The sequence below is a fragment of the Idiotropiscis lumnitzeri genome, chromosome 6 (genome assembly GCF_059441095.1).
Source record: "Idiotropiscis lumnitzeri isolate Australia: NSW breed Sydney's pygmy pipehorse chromosome 6, RoL_Ilum_1.0, whole genome shotgun sequence".
Taxonomy (NCBI): Eukaryota; Metazoa; Chordata; class Actinopteri; order Syngnathiformes; family Syngnathidae; genus Idiotropiscis; species Idiotropiscis lumnitzeri.
Window position 1 is genome coordinate 20,942,293 of NC_142396.1, and position 18,934 is coordinate 20,961,226.

Below are 18,934 nucleotides of genomic sequence, written 5' to 3' on the forward strand. Positions count from 1 at the left end.
CGCCTACTGCCCGAAGACAGCTGGGATAGGCTGCAGCAACCCCCGCGACCCTTGTGAGGGGAAGCTGTACAGATAATGGATGGATGGTCTTGCTTTGACTTAACTTTGAAAAGACTGAAGGGAAACAGAAGTTGGAACCCTAGTTGACCATTCATGGGAAAAAAAACAATGGAATCAACTCTTTTAGTTAAGTTCGTCACACCCCAAAATGGAATGTCGTCACAAACTGCTGTTCGGATGTTTTATTTTCTTCAGTCCTCTTTTTTCTGTTTCTCTTCCACTGTCCAACTCTTCCTCTTCTCACTTTGCTGTTATGTAAAGGGGGGAAAGCTGCTTCCTGCTTCTTTGTATAGCTGGCAGCTAGGACAGAAAATGCTGGAGGGCTTTGTGACTTCCATTGCCAATCCACAGATCAGAGTAATAAGGCCTTACTGTACTTAATGTACTGTTTTTGCTTTTCTTGATTGCCTCAAGAAACTCCAAATGGGGCGTGTTAGAAGTCCTCTCATGAATGAAGGTGATCGTAGCAATGTAACAGGCAACTGCCATTTTTATAGCATGTCCTAATGAACATGGAATGAACACTTCAAACGCTACTAATGCTATTTTTCCTCATCATCCCTTTGTGAGAATACTTGTCAGAAGTGTAACTTGCACGTAGACGATGATTATCAACGTAGAAGCGACTCCATAACATCTTTAGCTGCACTAAGTTGCCACCAAACCTCATTGCTCGCTAGCTGGTGTGACGTAAGTTGCACCGAGCTTGTCTCCATTGTACCCGAATAATGGAAAGCAGCAAGCAATGCCTACATCCAGCGCTTCGGTGTCATTAGCACATGGCTCCACATTAATGTGCTTGCGTCTATGCCAGCGAAGTTTTTGGGACAGTCTACACAGATCAATTATGGAATAAATTTGAAAATCCATTTTCATGAGCAGCAAAATGTGAATTTTGACCCGCAAACAGTGATGCGAATGTGCTTATTTCGAGCCTACATAAATGTATAATATGTTCAACAACACCAAGCGGATTCTGTGTGTTGGTTGGCTCGTTTACATGAGCGTGTTCCCGCTTGCTCATTCAAAGCACTTCAGGGAAGTCTCTTACTCTCATTTCTCATCTCCCCATATTTATTCTGCTATTTTGAGATACACATGCCCGCTATGACCCAGCACGTGCCAATTCTGATTCATTCTCGAGCTCTGTGGCTCACAGCTGTGACTCTCGCGTTGTCTTCAAATTTAAATATGGTATGTAGTGCTGGACAATAGGAACAAAATCTTTTATCTCTGTGATTATAGTTCATGCCTTGGAGAAATCTGTTGCTGTGTCAAAAAAATGATTGGATGTTTGTATCCTTGAAATGAATCGATAATTTATCGATACCATTTTCTATTGCTACCGATCACATAACTATCGCAATACATGTTGATATAAAATTATCGGCTCAGCCCTAGGTGGGCGAACTCGTGGAAAGTCAGGACCGATGCGCTTTAAAAGGATAAGGATTGGGCGGCGACAGAGGACCATTATTTTTATGATTTTAAGGACGGAGGGACAATGACGTCAGGGTGGACCAGCAAAATAGTGTGAAGTGCCCATCGCTAGTTGTTTTCATTCGGTCTTGTTGATTTTTATTCATTTTTATTGACTGTTAGATTCAAATTTGCACCATTTGTAATGTATGATGTTTTTGTATTATGATTCACTTCCCTGTATTGTTAAGTCTGTCAACTGGTAGCAGCTATGTAACATACAAATAAGCCAAATCTTTGACCACCAAATCAATCTTCCGCTGACGTTTGTATTTTTTGCAGTTGATAACGCAGATGACGATAGACGCGATAGTAGAAAAGTGGCAAGTTAAACTTTTCCAACGTCTTCGCGTCATATTGTCCAACCCTAATGGTATGTGTGGCATGTTTTTTGCCGCCAAGTTTGGAGTTGAAATGGGATGATTATTTGTCTCTATGATAATTGCAAATTAAATCACAATTTTGAGGGGAAACAAAATCGCAACTAGTTTTCTAAAATTGTTCGTCTCTAAATTGGACATCTAACTTGTACAACTCAATTAAAAGGCAACTGAAATTTTCTGTGAGGAAAAAAGAAAACATTGACCTGGTTGCATAAATACACACCCTCTAACAGCAGTATGGCACAGATGTATTGTTCACTGTACTGCAGCATGTGCCACAATGAGTGTGGGATCAGTGCTGCACTTTCGAGTCTCTCTTCCTTCTCCCTACTAACGTTATGTTAATAGTTTCATAATTGGTTTCATCTACCTCGCCACACATCTCAAGTAAATGATTTCTTTCCCCATGTTGCACATCCGTGTGTTTGTGTTTGCGTCTACTCGTGCAATCAGAACGGACCCTGAGGAAAAATAAAGATTTTCTAAGTCCAACGCCATACCAAACAACAAAATTGATTGAGTTAATGGATGAGATGAAATGTGACAGAACTAGGGCAACAAGGAGGAGAAATAGGACAAATTGAATTGTGGTTGCTCTGATTAGTTGGAGATTTTTTTCTAGGACTGGGCCAAAAAAAAAGTAAACCATGTCGATCACCAAAAATGGTCCGTGTAAAAAATGTTTTCTCCGACGCATTGCCGGCAACAATGTACGCCATCCACAAAGATTTTTATTTGTCTTAGTTATGGTTGGGTCTCGTTAGCTGTTTCCACGGTGATTAACTGTTTTCTCCTACAAATAGGTGGACTGTAACAATGTTTTTCACGCAATTACCTCATTTACCGACTAATGATATCCCATCAGGCGCAACTGGGGGTTAAGCATCTTGCTCAAGGATACTTCGACATTGTCACAATGGCCAGGGAACCCACAACCTCTAGGTTGGGAAATGACCACTCCACCACTGGTCCACATTGCCCAATTAGGATCTATTATAGTGTTTTGTGTTTTTGTGTGGTATTTGAACTGGTCCTGTGCCATAGGCTGCAATTAACATACACCCGTGTGTGTGTGTGTGTGTGATTCTCGAGAAATTATGGTAATTTGTTTTTTCGTCTCTGGGAACACTGCGGTCAAATTTTCACGATCTTTGCTCTGACACTTCAGCCAATGAGACATCTGAATGCACATGAGCTCACTGTTGAAGCCACTTTCCTGGCTGTTTGCTCAGTGCATCTATGTGTTTTCTATTTTTATATGATTAGCTCATTCAGAACAAACATTTAGGCAACATTGGGGTGGCATAAGCTCACCTTGACTTGAGCTGTTGAGCAAGGCACCCCCCCCCCAACCCCTCCAGTTCGAGAGAGAGGTGCAGAGATGTTTATGCAGACATCTCTCTCAGTATTCCTGCATGACTGTGATGTGGTTCTTTGTGTCATGCGCAACACAAATGTACAGCAGAATGTGAGTTGAATTTCCCTTTGAAGGCTCATGAGTAAAATAAATGACACCTTCCTCAGCTGAAATAAGACATTGTTCTTCAGAATCAATTTAAACGGTACAACAGTGACATTTTAGGTTCGAGTTGTTGGACGTCGCTGCCACGTCTGTGATTTAAGTCATTGTTAGTTTACACGCCACACTTCATTTTGGGCTGTTTGTTTTGTCAAGTTAGCATCAGTTCTGACACAGCACGGCCAAATCAACGCAAACAAGCACACAGGTCATTCGACAGTTACCGTACCCCTGGCTTCCTGTCTTTTAGAGTTGGAGGCAGTCCCGGGAACTGAGGAGAAATTATTCATTCATCTCTATTATAAATAAATCCAAAATGTGATGAAGCAGGCCCACCTGTGAGTACTCTGCAGATGCAGCTGGAACCGTGGCTCTTTCCAGGGCTTTCGAATCAGTCACATGGTATTTTTACTTTCTTGCGAACAATACTGAAGGACTATTTCTAAGCAAAAATACAAAGATATCTGAAATATGTGACTCGCCTTGGCAAAATTAGTTGGAACTCACATAAGTAGATATCGAGATGGAAGTCCCGACAGGGGCCCGTCTTGTAATGTTGTCTCAGTAATTATGCGTTTGGCATAGTTTTGACACCTGATGCCCTTACTGACGCATTCCACTAATTTTAAAGAAAAATTGTCCCCAGTGTCAAAGATGAGATGCGCTCTTAATGGGTATGTCGTCACAGTCATTGCATTCTTGGGGCAGGGCGGGAAGCTTTGAGTGAGCATGACAGTTTGGACTGTATCTTCTATTGTATTTAAGTTTACTTTGGAACTTTTGTTGTACTGTATTGTTATTTTTCTAATTCCTCACATCCACCGTGGGTTATAAGAGCAGCCCAAACATCGGCGAGAAACACGGCAAGAGTGAGAGAGAGCATTGCTTGTGGTTAAATAAATAATTTAAGTGGGCTTGTGGGTGTTGTGGGCGATTCTTCAAGTAATCGATGGAATAAATGATTGAATAATCGATTTTGAAAAGTGTCGTTTCTGTCAGCTTTAGTATGTACGTTTTGTATTTTCATATTTTCTTCACATTAAGAAGTCAGTTTCTTTGGCTCATGTGGTTGACAAAGCGGCGCGGAAAAATGTGCCTAAAAAAGGCTGGAATTGCAAGGCAAACACTCATGTCATGTAATCATTGTCATCAAGTCTTTAAAAAAATGTTTACCAAACAACAAGCTGTTTTGTATGATAGTTCATAAGTGTATGCCGAACTATTCACCTTAATGCTTGCAGGCATTGTTTAAAATGCTTTAAGCCTTAAGTGACAAAACGACAGGTGCACACTGTGCCATGTTGAACTGCTCTCATTGAATTTAGATTGTCGACATCTGGCAGCACTTTTGTCAAGTGTAACAGCTTCAGCTGTTGTGAAATGCGCTGTTTAAATAAAGTTGTATTGTATTGCAATATACGCAATGTGTGTATGCAGTTTGTTTACAGCATAATGATCAAGAGAGTGGCTAATCTTAAACTAGCGTTGCAAATAAATTTTTACGTTTTACATTGTTGCATATTTTAAGCAGTTTAAATCTATATTACTCAATTGTCGTTTAATCTTCACACCACTTCACATATGCTGTACCCTTCCCACATGTTTTAAACTTAACTCAGACAAACGATCAAAACACTCCGCAAGTATTCCTTAGTGACTGTTATCACTCTTTAGCTGTCAAGAAATAGAAGTTCCCTTGGTGGAAATGAAAAGACGACGCACTCGCTTGCGCAGTTTTCCACTTCATTTTTATATTTTAAAATTGACAAAAGATAATTGTATGTTTAAAAAACAAAATGTTCATGTATAGTGGATATAAAAGGTAAAAAGCCTTTTGACCCACAGACTAGCAGCAAGACAAAGTTGCTCTAGTGAAGACCTAGCAAAGCATCTCCAGCAAGTAAAGTAAAAATTTGGTGATGTCTATGTGCTCCAAATTTAGAGCGTTTAGGATTAGCATCGGATTACCATCCAAGTATTAAAAAGTATGTTTTTATTATAAGTGTCAAATGTCCAAAAACATTTCAGCCACAGACAATTGACAGATACTACTTCAAATTCCTGACATTCTAAATGTTTTTCTGAAGCATTTTGTATTGAAACATTTTAAAAGCAACTGTGGTCGCGTATTGGTAAAATCTGGACTACCTGGATAAGCATACGTGAATCCCCTTTTTTTTCTCTTTTCAACTTCTGTAACACATCATCAACAAAGGCATGACAGCTTTCTTGAAATTTTTGGCATTGTTAACTTTACACCCTTCAATATTCAGCATTTATGTACTGTACTGTAATTTTTTAGTCTTGGCTCTTAATCTTACAATTGACCATTTTTGTGTGACCATAGGTGAGTCTGGTCTTGGAAAATCAACACTTATTAACTCCCTCTTTCTGACTGATCTTTACTCCAAGGACTACCCTGGGCCATCACAGCGCATTAAGAAAACTGTACAGGTAAGCTGAAGCAACCTTTTGGCCAGTTAATTTCCCTCTTAGTTATAATATCTGTAATACTCTTATCTCAGGTAAAGTTACTTTTTCCCTGGATGTCATTCGGTCACATGACTCGCACGTCCAATCCGCTTGCTTAAATGTGGAAGCGGTTGTCCACTGGCAGTGGTGAGAGTGATACATGCGTGGAATTGTTTGCCACAGGAGCCGACTGTCAGAGCCGCAGAGGAAGTCAAAGGTGCCTTCACTGCCTTGTTAGGGCAGGTAGGAGGCTGCGTTTTAGGGCAGCTGGTCCGTTTCTTCATTTTATCCCCCTACAACTTTTATCTTCTAACAAGAACAACAGGCTAGAGTAATCAACCCCCTGATTTAATAGTTTGTTGATCCTCCTTTAGCTTTAATTACAGCCATAAATCTTTTTGGATGTCGCTATTAGCTTTGTATACCTAGTTTGGGAAGTATTTGCCCATTCTTCCTTTCAGAATTGTTCAAGTTCAGTCAAATTGTGTGAGGAGCGGAGGTGGACTGCTCTCTTCAAGTCAAGCCACAGATTTCCTATTTGGTTTATATCAGGACATTCACTTTCCTCTCCTTAAGCTACTGCTTTGTTTTTTTGGCAGTATGTTTTGGATTATTGTCATTTTGGAAGGCGAATGCCGCGTTTATCTTCAGCTGTCTAGCAGAGGGATGCAGGTTTTCCTCAAGAATTTGAGGGTTTGATTTGAGTGTTTCCATCTTCCCTTTAATCCTGACCAATTGCACAGTCCTGGCTGATGAGAAACATACCCACAACATAATGCTACCCCCACCATGCTTCACAGTAGGCACTGTGTGTTTAGGGTGGGGTACTGTTTTGTTTTCGCCAAACAAAGCACTTAGAGTTCAGACCAAAAAGTTCAATCCTAGTATCATCTGACCATAAAACCCTTTTCCACATGGTAACAGGATCTTCCAGATGGGTTTTGCACAGCGCAGACGAGACTGTGTATGAGACTTTTTCAGAAAAGAATTCTTTCTTGCCACCTTGTTTTGATGATGATTTTCTGTAAGCACTGTACATCAGGATTTCCAAATATGGGCACCGTGGCTATTGGGACACTGTCGTCTTCAGGCTCTGCCACACATTTTTTTTTTTTTAACACTGAGTGAGTGCGGTGTCAAAACAGCTCTGCTCTTCTCTTTAGTACACCATTTCAACACTTTGGAAGTTTTAATGATTTTAGGAAAAAATGCTTAAAATTGAATTCCATGGCCATTCAAGGCCACACAATTTGGATCATGTCATGCCAAACATTCTCAATGTGAAGAGTGGAGAACCGGAAAAAGGCTTGAAAAGAGCAGCAAACAAAGATAGCATGGCAACTAAGGAAAACTTACTTCCACAGGGCCTTCTTTTTTCCTTGTATGGTTATGTTAAAACGGAGCAGGAGACAGGCAGGCATCTGGTGTGGCGGTGAGCACTCAGAGTGTAAAGGAAAAAAAGAAAGAGAGGGATTCGGGAAAGAAATGACCCAAAAGTGGGGTAAGGGAGCGAAAAGAAATGTTAAATTGGGCTTCCTTTTCTAAGTTGTCTTCCCCTGTGTGAGAAGGGTAAAAATCCTGCAGGGTCGCAGACAGACCATGTACGCTGTCAGTGAGAAACTTGAGAATTTTGTAGCCAGAGTCATTGCTTATACACAGAAATAAATACGATATGTTGTGTGCTATGAATCTGCTGATGTTTTTCATTCATAGCCATACTATTCATTTTTTTTTCACAACTAGAAAGTTCAGTTGTTGCATTAATAGGATGTCTGTGTCATTTTTTTGTTAAGTTACAACAATTGTAAGCAAATGTCTTCATAGTCTATCTGTTGTCACGGTGAAATGAGCTAATAGAGCAGATCAGTCTCATGCAGTGACATCATCCAGTCTCCCTCGGGCAGTTCTGTAGGGGATGGTTCGGGACTGTGAGGTACCATATTGGCTGTTCAGTCCCTGTACCACCAACATCGGCGTTCGGTCCGCATAAATCTGATTCCTTTTCTGTTAGAGGGTTGGACTCCACCAAGGCTACCTTTTTTCACTGATTCTGTTCATCACCTTTGTGGAGAGAGTTTTGAGGTGCAGCCAAGGCGCAGCGGGTGTCCGATTTGGTGGCCTCAGTATAGCATCTGCTTTTTGCATATGATATTGTACCGTTGGCTTGTTCAGGCTGCGATCTCCAACTCTCATTGGCGTCGTGGCATTTTAGAATTATCGATCGTGTGTAAATCGTGATTTGTATTGATATTAAAGTATCGCCCAGCTCTACTTTGTTTGCATAATTTTAAGGGAGACTCACAAGACAAAGAAATATTTGCGTACCAAGTGATTTATGATTCAATCTCAGATATTTTTACCGAATGTTAATATTAGTAAGTTATTCACTGAGATGGTGTGTGTTGGTGTATTGGTTCTGATGTTATGATTCACTGTTTTTACGATTTGGTAGTGTGATGCAAAACATTTGATTCAATCCAACAGTGGCTATTAAGTCTCTCCCTTTTTCGATAATCCCCGTCCTTCTGATGCCGTAGATACAATATTTCTCTCACACTGAGGATTTATCTTAATGTTTAGGAGGTTTGTGCTTAAGGCAAAACATCTGGGTGCCTTTCTGCTATATTCAGGCAGCTAGGTTAGAACTGAAATTAAAAAAAAAATGGTGCAATCCTTTGCTCAACTGAAGCAAATGAGTAGTGCATGTTGTGTAAGTAATTTATTGTTTTATGTATTTTAGTATGTTTTCGCAGACAGAATGGGAGGGAGAAGCTTTGTGCTTTTATAGTACAGAAAAAGCTCACGTTCCTAAAGAGAATGTTTTGTTTTAATGATGTATTTGGCCTGCCAACATTTGTCTTTTTGTTTAACAAAAACATCAAATTGTTGATTTTGTTAACAAAGCAATGTCAAATTACTGCAGTGTGTGCAATGCGTCTTGTGCATAGACGCGTCCGTGTGAGTATGTATTTGTGTGCGTGCGTGCACAGCTGTACAGTCATTTCATGGATAGTGGAAGCTGAAGAATGTTTGTTTTGGAACATGAGGGCTGCAGTTAGTCGAAGGGGTGATCCTAAAATAAGTCGACATTCTTGTGAAAGTATGCAGCTAGCAAGACCTTAGCAGAGGAACTGCAGGAAACGGTAGATCAACAATAGGCAGTATTTAATGTGAAAATATGTGACTTGTGGGATGACAAGACCGTTTTATCCATTTATTTTCTTTAAGCCAAATTTCAAGGGCGGCAAAATTGTTTTCTTAGCCCACTTTATCTGCGAGCAGTGTTTCTCAAGTTTTTCAGGCAGAAGACCTCTCAATCATCCAACCATCAATTCCCGACTGCTTATGGGGTGTGGGGGGCAGCTTTAGCAGGATAGCCCTGACTTCCCTCTTCCCAACCAAATATTCCAACTATTCCCGGGGATCCCAAGTAATTCTCAGGCCATCTGGGAGTCATAGTCTCTCCGGTGTGTCCTGCATTGTCCCCGGGGGCCTCCTGTCGTTGGGACATGCCCAGAACACTTCACCAGGGAGGCATCCTAACCAGATGCCTGAGCTACCTCATCTGGCTCCTCTCAACATGGAGAAGTAGCGGCTCAACTCTTGAGGCCCTCCCGGATAAGCGAGCTTCTCACCATCTTTAAGGGAGAACCTGCAGTTGAAACGCTGCTCTGCCGCTTGTATACAGGATGCTGCTCTTTCGGTCACAACCCACAACCCGTGACCATGGGCAAGGATGGGACCAGTAAATCAAGAGCTCTGTCTTTCAGCTCATCTCCTTCTTCACCACAACAGACTGATGGACTGATGCAGAGTCCGTATCACAGTAGACGCTGCACCGACCCGCCTGTTGAGCTGCCGCTCCACACCAGATATCTGAACTCCTCCAGAATCTCATCTACAACCCAGAGAGGGTGGGCCACCCTTTTTGACTGAGTCCCATGGTATCAGATTTGAAGCTCCTGACTTTCATCCCAATCGCTTTACACTTTGCTGGTGAACCGCTCCAGTGAGAGTTGGAGATTACTGCTTGAAGAAGCCAACAGTACTATATAATCTGCGAAAAGTAGAGATGCAATACAGCAGGAACCAAACCGGACACCCTCAACACCTCTGCTACACCTAGAAATTCTGTCCATAAAATTTATGAACAGAATCGGTGACAGAATGTGAGGACCTCTTAGTCTATACAAAATATCTGACGGGATCACCACATTCTCTAATCTCGTTGCACACTTGAGTACAATGACAATAAAGGGATTTCTGATTTCTGATTCAAATGGGGCTTTTCGCCTTTCCAATAGTTAAAAAAAAAAAATACAAGGTAAACAAATGTGAACATTGGAGCTGCTTGAATTGACCTAAACAAAATGGGAGAGTTAAATTGATCCTTTTGGATGCTATATTTTGGGTGGTCAAAATGTGTTTTTGTTTTAGAGCTGCAACTCCTGATTGCACTGGTCAGCAATCTTTTTTTTCCCTTTATCATGTACCATATTTTCACGACCATTGGGCACACCTAAAAGTCCCAATTTTTTTCCAAAATGGACAAGGTGCCTTATAATGCGAACCGCGTTCTGTGTGGACCGAGTTCCAAATCTATACACGTATGAGTTTCATGAGCGCTCCTGTAGACGCACTGGCTGCATTACACAGTGTGTTTAGCACTCTCTGTTGGTGAAGGTTTGAGACAACAGAGCGCTGTACTGGCTGGGAGCGATAAAGTCTGTTAGCACCCTCTGTTGGTTGCGTTTGAGACTAGAGTCAGTTGACAACAAACCAGCATGTACGTGCGGGAGAAAGCTGGATAAAAGGGACGCTGTCCACAATGTCGTAGTGTCTTATCATAAATGTTATTGCAAGAAAGAAACATCACAAGTTAGATTAACCTTTACTTAACAGATGCTTCCTGTGGTGGTGTCCTAGCCAATATCAGCCATAGCGACACCCCCCAACTTGGAATGAAACGGCACACAATTTTCAAAGAATCACATGATGGTGTGCAAGAGTGTGAAGGCAAACTGTGCACAATTTTGATGCAGTGACGTGCACGCGGACATCGCCTGGGGTTGTATAAAGAAACCCAAAAACTTCAGGTCCTCCCACGTGTAGGCACTCTCCTTTACAATCAAATAATTTTGGATGTTGTGGTAGCACACTTCGTGCAAGAAACTGGCTTATAGTATAATAGTCTTATTCCTTTCACTGTTTAATCACCGTTGAAATGCGTTGAAGCCTGATTAAAAATGTGTTATTTCCTAATTGTCAACTTACACAGTAAAGTTTTAGCCTAACAACTCTCCAACTGTGCAAACCTGTAGTTGCAGTCTCGCAAGTCAATGGATGGGCTGTGTGTTTCAGGTGGAGCAGTCAAAGGTCCTCATTAAAGAAGGTGGCGTCCAACTGACTCTCACAATTGTTGATACACCGGGATTTGGAGATGCTGTCGACAACAGTAATTGGTATGTAAATTTCTTGTTGGTGTCATTAATTCAGTCAGTCCAATTTGCATAGTATAACAAATGTTTTTTCATGTTTCTGTTCGATTTCACATCAGTTGGCAGCCAGTTATCAACTACATTGACAGTAAGTGTGAGGACTTCCTGAATGCAGAATCAAGGGTGAACCGCCGATCGATGCCAGACAACAGGGTGCACTGCTGTTTATACTTCATTGCGCCCTCTGGACACGGGTAGGGGAAACATTTAATCTCATTAAATTTTGGATGTAGCACACTAGTCGTGCATTCAAACACTGGAAGCCTTGTTGATGCACTTCACTATATATGGTGTAAAAAAAAAAATGGACCATTTCATCAGTCGGTATAATATTTTAAAATTTATAGGTATAGTTATGTGTATTTTCTTGGGTTTTTTTTGGTTGTTTTTTATTACTTCATTTAAAGGGACAGTTGATTGACGTTAACATTGGCACTTATTTAATAGGTTTGCATTTAAAAATTAGATCAGTACTAAAATTCACCCCCTGAAAGACTAGGTGTGAATTAAGGTCCCCATTTTGGATCTTGGCTTGTTATTTTTTTCGGTCTCAGCTGTCTACGTCACAGCAAGGAGGCTAGCGAGGTAATATTGCTCACATTGTCATAGGGCTGGGCCGATAATTTAGTATTTATATGTATCGCGATTGTCAGGTGTAAATAGAAAATGGTCTTGATGAACTATCGATTGAACAAAGACAAACAACAGAGCCGAATAATCATCATAAGTAGAGGTGGGGGGGGGGGATTTCAATTTTTAGATGCATCACGATTCAGAAATGGACCAACCATAGTCAATTCACGAACGTGCACATTTTGATTATTTAAATGTCAATTAAAGTGATACATAGGGATGTAACAATTCACTCAAGCACCGATTCGATTTTAGTTCACGGATTCATGACGGAAAATGCCATTAAACCATTAAAAACAATAAAATCGCACATTTCACAACAATGCATGGACACTTAAGAGGTTTTGTGAGAGGGGCATATTTTTCTCAAGTTTTTAAAAATTACTGTCTGTCAAGTATAATTTTGTATATTTGCATTTCTGTATATGAAAATGCATTTTTGTAAACCCCAATTTTATTTTTATATTCCGTACTAATGTACATGTTCTTTGTATATATATTTTAGATTTTGTCAATAAAATGTCCAAGGCTAAATTGATAAGAAATATAATTTTGAGAACTATTATTGTGAGGATCTCAAAACTCAGTACTCTGTGGTGCAAATATTGATGAGATGATAAATATTTAATCTACGTTTGACATCGAACCTCTTCGTCAACTGTTTCCGTGTTCCGGTCTGAGAGCGTCTGCTAAAATGCTAACGTAGTCATTTTCTTATTTTATGTTTTGATACGTAATGGTTGGAATACAACATTTCCGTTCATAGCTGCTGGCTCTCTGCCCAAATGCGGTTCGAGTCAGACTTCTGCTAAAATTCGAGCGTACATGTAATTCGTTTTAGCAATTAGCACGCTTAGCGCCTCCTCGTTCGTCTCCTCGTTTCAAACGCTATTTGTTCGTGGGGTCGTTTATTTGTCATCGCGCAGCTCGTTGCTGCTACTGTGCACGGACTTGGATATAGTACAAAAAAAACTCATACTGCTGTGGCGCAAGATAGCTTGGTGGCTAGTATTCAAGTAGCAGGTAAAGAAATTACTTCCGGGACAATGTGCGACAGGACCACGCTTTTTTTTTTTCCCAATCAGTACTGCGAGACCGACTGCGTGAACTAGGGGCTGCACCGCAGATTTGACTATCTCAAAATAGCGTTGTCTGAAATTGCAATTTCGGTCCCCTTACCATACATCGTTGAGCTGTACTACAGCGAAAAAAAAGCATGTTCCCCAGGTTAACACCCCCTCTTCATCGCACAATGACCTAATCAGGTTAAGAATGTGTAGCTACGGAGCCACCCACAAATCTCCAGATAGGTATTTGCAACTCGCCACACTCATTTGTGACTCATCCACGGTAAGTAAGAACGCAGCCAGTCATGAGGCCCAGTGCGCATACAAATCAATGTACACATTTGCACATTTTTGTCACGCATTTGTGACTTCAATTGCACATTTGTAGATTCTCAGTACACATTTGCGACTCTGGTTACAGGTACGGATTCTTGTTACACATTTGTGGATTGAAATACGCATTTGTAAATAGTTTTGCTACAATAATGGCCCCATAGAGAGGCTTGATTGTTTGGATACAGAGTGCCAGTTCAACGAACATCTGACGCTTGTGGGGAATAACAGCTTTAAAGGTGATGCTTTTGTAAAAATAACCCAAGCACAAATCATATCCTATCACCTTTCTTGCAAAACTCAAGCTGTTTTAGAGGCCAGCCATCTCATGCAAGTGAGCCAGTCCTCATGCCGCCTCACTTACAGCTGGGCCTAGCCTTTGTTAGCTTCACAAGCAGTGTGTTACATCAAGCAAATTTATACACTATATTACCATTAAAAGTGGAAGGGCGACCTGTTTGGTGGGAGAAATTCTAACTCATTTGATCTACTTTACACAGTTACTGATAGGTGTACACATGCAATGAGGTTTACAATGTCAGACATGGGTACCTTGGCAGAAAAAAAAATCCCCAAGCATAATCAGTACATTTTCTTTTGTGGTCCACTTAAGTATTGACTTTACCATAATTTGTCGCATGTCAGTTGGTCTTGTCATTTCCCATCCATCATTGTTTGTGTGTTTTCTTCAGACTAAAGCCACTTGACATTGAGTTCATGAAGAGGCTCCATGACAAAGTCAACGTCATTCCACTTATTGCAAAAGCTGACACTCTGACCCCAGAGGAATGCCAGCTTTTTAAGAAACAGGTATTTGTGAAATGTAACAAAATAATGGATGTTAGTATGTGAATTTGTGATCGCTGTCTTTTTTTAATCTATACCTTATTCTGCTAATATTTACTCCAGAATAGCAGAAAAATGAATTTGTTTGACTTGAATGTTGCTTCATTTTTTTGTGTAGATAATGAAAGAGATCCAGGAGCACAAAATCAAAATTTATGAATTCCCAGATACAGACGATGATGAGGACAACAAGCTGATCCGGAAGATCAAGGTACTGGACCACATCATTGTTAGTAATCAGCTGAGAGAATCAATGCATGCCAAAGGCCAGTCTGCTCTTGAGTTAATTTCCATTGCTAGCAGATTTGTCCCCGTTTTAGCTGCATCTTATACACTCTTGGCACGACCCAGTAACCGCTAGCTCTGGCCAAAAGAAAACATGGTATATTTTACATTATTTCAGTCAACAGTGTTCATGTTAACCTGTATAGTAACTTGGCTGAAACCTTTCTAGGATACCAAACAGAAATAGACATTTTACTTCATGTCTGATTCCCAGCTGTGTTTTTTTCCTTTTTGGCTCAAGAAGTGGCTGACACAGCCCTTCCTTTAGTCATCTTGAATATTTAACCTCAACATTGCCCGCAGAGCCACGGTGGCCGACCGGTTAGCACGATAGCCTCACAGTGCAGAGGTCGTGGGTTTGATTCCTGCTCTGCCCTTCCTGTGTGGAGTTTGCATGTTCCCCCCGCGACCCTTGTGAGGAGAAGCGGTACAGATAATAAAGGATGGATGGCTGGCAGTCGTTGGGAACGACTTTATTGCCATGTGACACCCCAATTACAATAAATGTGATAATATACAAATCACCAAACAAATTATTTGAACTCTTCTTCACACCAGGAAAAGATGCCACTGGCTGTGGTTGGCAGCAACGTGGTAATTGAAGTGAATGGAAAGAAGGTCAGAGGTCGCCAGTACCCGTGGGGTGTGGCAGAAGGTAGGCTGAATCATCTGCCAGAAAAAAAATATTCTTTGCCGACATTGTACGACTGTCCTCTTTGGATGTTAAAGAATTTTGCACAGTGTTTTTGTAGATTCCTAAACGGGATTTTTTACAAAATATTCTCATACCAGTATGTTCTTAAATCCCCTTTGTATCCTCAAAATGTATTAACTGCCAGGTGATAAAAGTTTGTCAATCATGTCAAAATGTGATCTGCAAAATTATGTGAATTGAGCCAGTTTAGATAATTGCAGTTTTTCTTCTGGAAGATTTATGAGTGTGGGTATAAGGACTGTTTTAGAGCTTGTTTGCAATTTGTAAGCAGGGCTGAACGATTTGGAAAAAATATTCTAAATATGAAATTTTTTTTTCTCTATCAGTATTGCAAATACCATTCAGAAGTATTTTTTAAACTCCTCTTGTTTTTTAACAGATTTAAGAAATAAATTAATCTGTAAATGATCACATTTATTTTTCATCAATATTTTGTCTTTACAGGTTCATGCTAAAATGAAGGTCAATTAATAATGAATTAACATGAAAGATTTAAGAATCGTTGCGCTACTTCAATTTGAGTTACATCACTAACACTTTGACTTAAGGTGTTTTACACTTTCACTACGACATCTTTGCAAAAGTGTACCAAACAAATGTGATGTCATCGCAAGTCAGTACGAATTACATGAAACAATGTTCCGTCCTGTAAATATTCTGGATTTTAGCCACTGAACATAATAACATAACCTCATTTTTGCACTCAGACCTAAATGAATCTTGTAATACTGTTGCATGTTCTGTCCCTCGAATGGAGAGCTCAATATGTGTGACTTAGCTATGCGGGGAGTGCACATTCATCATGTGCGGGCAAGGGGGTGTTTCAAGCATTTCACCTGGAAGTGGATGCACGTGTATGTGAATAGTTAGATAGCCAGCTAATGAACTTCAAATCAAATGTTCAGCATCACACTCACTAAAGCTCGGCAGTGTATCAACACTTCTGTCCTTTTACCCTCCTTCTCACGCTGTCATGCATGACAAAAAATTCAAGACGCTAGCAGTGAGAACGGCTCCTCAGCTAATTAGCTTAGCTTTAGCATGTCGCTGATCACCGCCAGTATATATAAAATAAGCCTACCAAGCGAGCGAGATGGAGCTGTTTATTTGCAGCCTCTACAATTTGACAATTGCATTCTACTACATTGCAATGCTGATTTCATTTTGTTCAGCCCTATTGGAAAGTACCAATTGCAGAATGTCCCTCTGAGTAGTAGTAGTAGTAGTAATAGTGACAGTTAATACATTGTTTGCTTTTACTCCTATTGCCCCCCCCCACCCTCCCCATCCAAATCAGATCATTCCTTCCAGTGATACTGGTCTTTATCCTGGTGGGGATTCTGGAAAAGGAGGCTGGACCTTCCTTGTCTTGAAATATATTTCTGACTCTCAGCATCCAGCTGATATACAAGCGATTCACCATGTCTTTATTTATGCTAGAATTGTCTGAACGATGATAATTTTTTTAGTCTTTCATGTTTTCATTCTTTCCTTTCTCTCCCTTTTCTGTTTTTTTTTTCTTTCATTCTTTTCCATGACTGACAGAGGGCATATTTGGTAAACAGATCCAGCCTTGTCTTTATTTTAACCACATTTTGTCACCTTCAGTTCCCCATCAGAGCATCCCCGGCCTTAATCCTTCCATCACTCCTTTCCTCTCCACTCTTTTTTTGCTGCGCTCACATCATTAGGCTGATGATAAAACCAATGCTTTTATCAGACTTGGGCATGATACTGATTGCAACATTTAAATATGAAAAGATGCCCTGCTTTTTTTTTTATAAAATGGACTTATATAAAAAATATAATGCAGTGAATGTCAAAATCACCCTTATTTTAGAGTACTTTGTTGACTCAGAGCTCATTGGAATCCAAACATTTATGGTAGTAATGACATGCAGCAGCACCATAACCATATAACTTGCATTTTACCCAAATGATGACATGTTTATTTAAGCTTAATGAACTACTTAAAAACCTTGTTGGTTGGTGTAAAGATTAGCAGTCAAACAAAACTATTACATACATTTCTGTATAAGGTTGCTGCAACTCTATTAGTTAATATTAAACTTGCTTGATCTATCGTGCACTGAAAAAGTACTGGCCCTCTTCTTGCTGTCAGATTGTATTTTTTGTTTTTTGGGGGTCTTTATTTATCCTTCTTAAATGTTTTAGGTCATCTAAATAGGAGCTGACAACCATTACAGATTGTCCGTATTTTGTTAGGGAAATCACTGAATGCGAACTCGTCATTCCTATAACTGATTGTTATAGGATTTTTTCAAAACTCTTAGGTCCCTGAATTGTGCGAACAGGTTGAAAATGACCCAAAACAAATGTTGGGTCCACAGATGATGCTTTCTGGTGTCATTCATTTAGACATGTTTTTTTAGGGGTTTTATTGTCCCAGGTCTGATGCTGTGGCTTGTCTAAATTTGACGCCGTTTAATGCTAAATCTGCAATGCATTGTGCTAACGCCATGGGTCCCGTCTTTGCTTCTCTAGTGGTTCTTCAAGTAGTATCAATACATTGCACTAAACTGCTGTAAACTGCCATATGATTCAATTCCCTGTGTTTGACTCAAACACACAGATGTATAGACAAAGGTAAAAACTGTTATCACTGAACAAAGCTGGGATCCATGATCCTCACACATTTTCAATAGATTCATGAGCTCGTTATTAATGTAACGTGGCTTTATTATTATTTTCATTCATTTGCTTTCTTGGGGGATACAAAAGACACAACACGCATGCTTTTGCATGTCCCAAATAAGAGAGAGTATGCTTTAAATACACATTAACATAGAGTAGTTCATCATTATACAGGCAAATTAAAAAAAAAAACATGTATATGCTGTCATAATTAAACATGAACCACTCAGGCCCAAAACACCTGATGAAACAGACTCAACATACATAATTAAGAATAATTCATCAGGTATTTTCTGCCTAAAGGATCAGATTATTATTATTATTAACAAGCCATTTTGCCCCCCCCCCTCTAAATCCATGAGATCCCCTGTTTGTCTGCTTAAAACTGCTCCCCTAGCTGTTCATGCATAAATCCTCCTATAAATACCCAACTATCCTATTCCCTTTATAACCCCTGCACTCTTAAGCCAGTCAGCTTGGATACATTCAGGTTATGATGATGACCTGGGCCAAATCTGGGCTGATTTTGGCCAGAATCTGCATCTGAAATATATGAAAAAAAAACAGTTGCTCCAGACCCAGATTTTGCCCGCAACGGGCACAGACAGTAACTCAAAAACCATGCCCCTCCCCTTCGTCAGAGCTCCCTCCTCTAGAAGATACAGGAGGTCAATGGCTGGCTTGGCAGGCCAAGGGGCGAGACTGCTTAAGTTTCATCAATGGTAAGGTGTCGTCCTTATTCGCTGTCCTGATGATGATGCCAGTGGACTGGAAGTTAAACCAATAAGGAGCAGCGTTTTTCATGAAGAAGAGGCTGAAGATTATATACATTTTGCATATTACCACATTCATGCTCAGAAGCAATTTATCTGCAGTCCTTTTACAGAATCCGATCCCTCATTAACCATGGCTGTTGCAAACTCTGCTTAACCTTATGAACTATCCCGTCATCAAACTGTTTGTTTTGAACAATAATTCTCTATTATAAT

The 18,934-nt window shown here is 40.2% G+C and overlaps 1 protein-coding gene across 3 annotated transcripts in view; it reads left to right on the plus strand.

Moving 5' to 3' along the window:
• septin15 (septin 15) overlaps positions 1-18,934 on the plus strand; it is a 33,748-nt gene that overhangs the window by 5,759 nt on the left and 9,055 nt on the right. For all 3 annotated transcript variants that reach the window (XM_088297753.1, XM_088297755.1, XM_088297756.1), the window contains exons 3-8: positions 5,789-5,895; positions 11,275-11,375; positions 11,471-11,605; positions 14,137-14,254; positions 14,409-14,501; positions 15,134-15,230. In XM_088297753.1, the coding sequence (XP_088153879.1) occupies positions 5,789-5,895; positions 11,275-11,375; positions 11,471-11,605; positions 14,137-14,254; positions 14,409-14,501; positions 15,134-15,230 (651 nt within the window). The remainder of the gene's footprint in view (positions 1-5,788; positions 5,896-11,274; positions 11,376-11,470; positions 11,606-14,136; positions 14,255-14,408; positions 14,502-15,133; positions 15,231-18,934) is intronic.